We start from the raw sequence: 1,127 nt of genomic DNA on the forward strand, positions 1-1,127 counted from the left end.
AGCCACCGCCCAACCTCCACACCCACCGCCGCCCCGTCCCACAGCTTTTGCCCCGCGGCTGCCGCCCCGATTAGAACGCCACGTTATGGTCGCCGCCGCTCAGCCGCCCAATTCTAGTTTTTACATCTCCATTTGCATCATTTATTGAAGTTGCACTTCTACATCATCTATTGTAGTTGTCTCTTTTTTAGAGATGTAAAAAACACTTTTTGAAGATGTAAATTTTTATATCTCCTGTTTTACCTCTCCAAATTTGCATCTTTTATTAGAGATGCTGTTTTACCTCTCCAAATTTGCATCTTTTATTAGAGATGCTCTAAGTATATAAATGTACAGGCAGCGCGGCCTCCGTAACACCACAATAACCAGGACAACAAACGTGGTGTCGTATGGTCTAAGCATTCTATAACCGAATCCATTCGCACAAATTCAACAGGGCTCGCAAAAAAATAAATCCACCTGCATCATAGATTCCCGGGGTGCACATATCTGTACTCAGCCGTATCCACCGACCACCCAACAGAAGAAAACACACGTTTCAGTGATGCACCTCCCCGTTCATATCAGTTTCATAATGCATGAAGATGTTTCTAAAAAAAATAATGCATGAAGATATGCAGCCCGACGGTTAAGAAAGACATCTCTGCATTTCTTCCATGCCAACACTCATGCTCCCATGTCAGCAAAACAACCCAGCTCAAGCAAAGACGGTGAAATTTTCATGCGGACACTCTTACATTAATAAAGTAGTTAAACAGGTTGCAACAATTCCTGCGTGCTGGAGCCCACTCGTCGCAGCAGCGTTCGAGAAAGACCACGCTACACGACCAGATGATCACACAGAGCATGGGCCGTCCCTTGTAGAAGAACCGATCTACCACTGCTCTTTAAGTTTCTACTTCAGGGCCACCAAAGAAGTGGCGCCATTTCTACTCTCCGTTCATGCACTGATTTATTCGTCGCTTGGATTCTCCATCTTGGTACCTTCTATGTCCGCCATGTCATCTTCCGTCTTGGTACCTTCTATGCCCGCCATGACATCTTCCGTCTTGGTACCTTCTATGCCCGCCATGACATCTTCCGTCTTGGTACCTTCTATGCCCGCCATGACATCTTCCGTCTTGGTA

General features: G+C 46.1%; 1 protein-coding gene across 9 annotated transcripts in view; it reads right to left on the reverse strand.

The window, feature by feature from the left end:
* Positions 1–679: 679 nt before the first annotated feature.
* LOC119307868 (spore wall protein 2-like) overlaps positions 680–1,127 on the reverse strand; it is a 4,147-nt gene continuing 3,699 nt past the window's right edge. For 4 of the 9 annotated variants that reach the window (XM_037583959.1, XM_037583958.1, XM_037583954.1 and 1 more), the window contains one exon: positions 680–1,127. In XM_037583959.1, the coding sequence (XP_037439856.1) occupies positions 953–1,127 (175 nt within the window). In that variant the 3' untranslated portion in view covers positions 680–952. The other 5 variants (XM_037583960.1, XM_037583961.1, XM_037583955.1 and 2 more) reach the window with 4 other exon arrangements.

The sequence above is a fragment of the Triticum dicoccoides genome, chromosome 5B, assembly GCF_002162155.2.
Source record: "Triticum dicoccoides isolate Atlit2015 ecotype Zavitan chromosome 5B, WEW_v2.0, whole genome shotgun sequence".
Lineage (NCBI taxonomy): Eukaryota > Viridiplantae > Streptophyta > Magnoliopsida > Poales > Poaceae > Triticum > Triticum dicoccoides.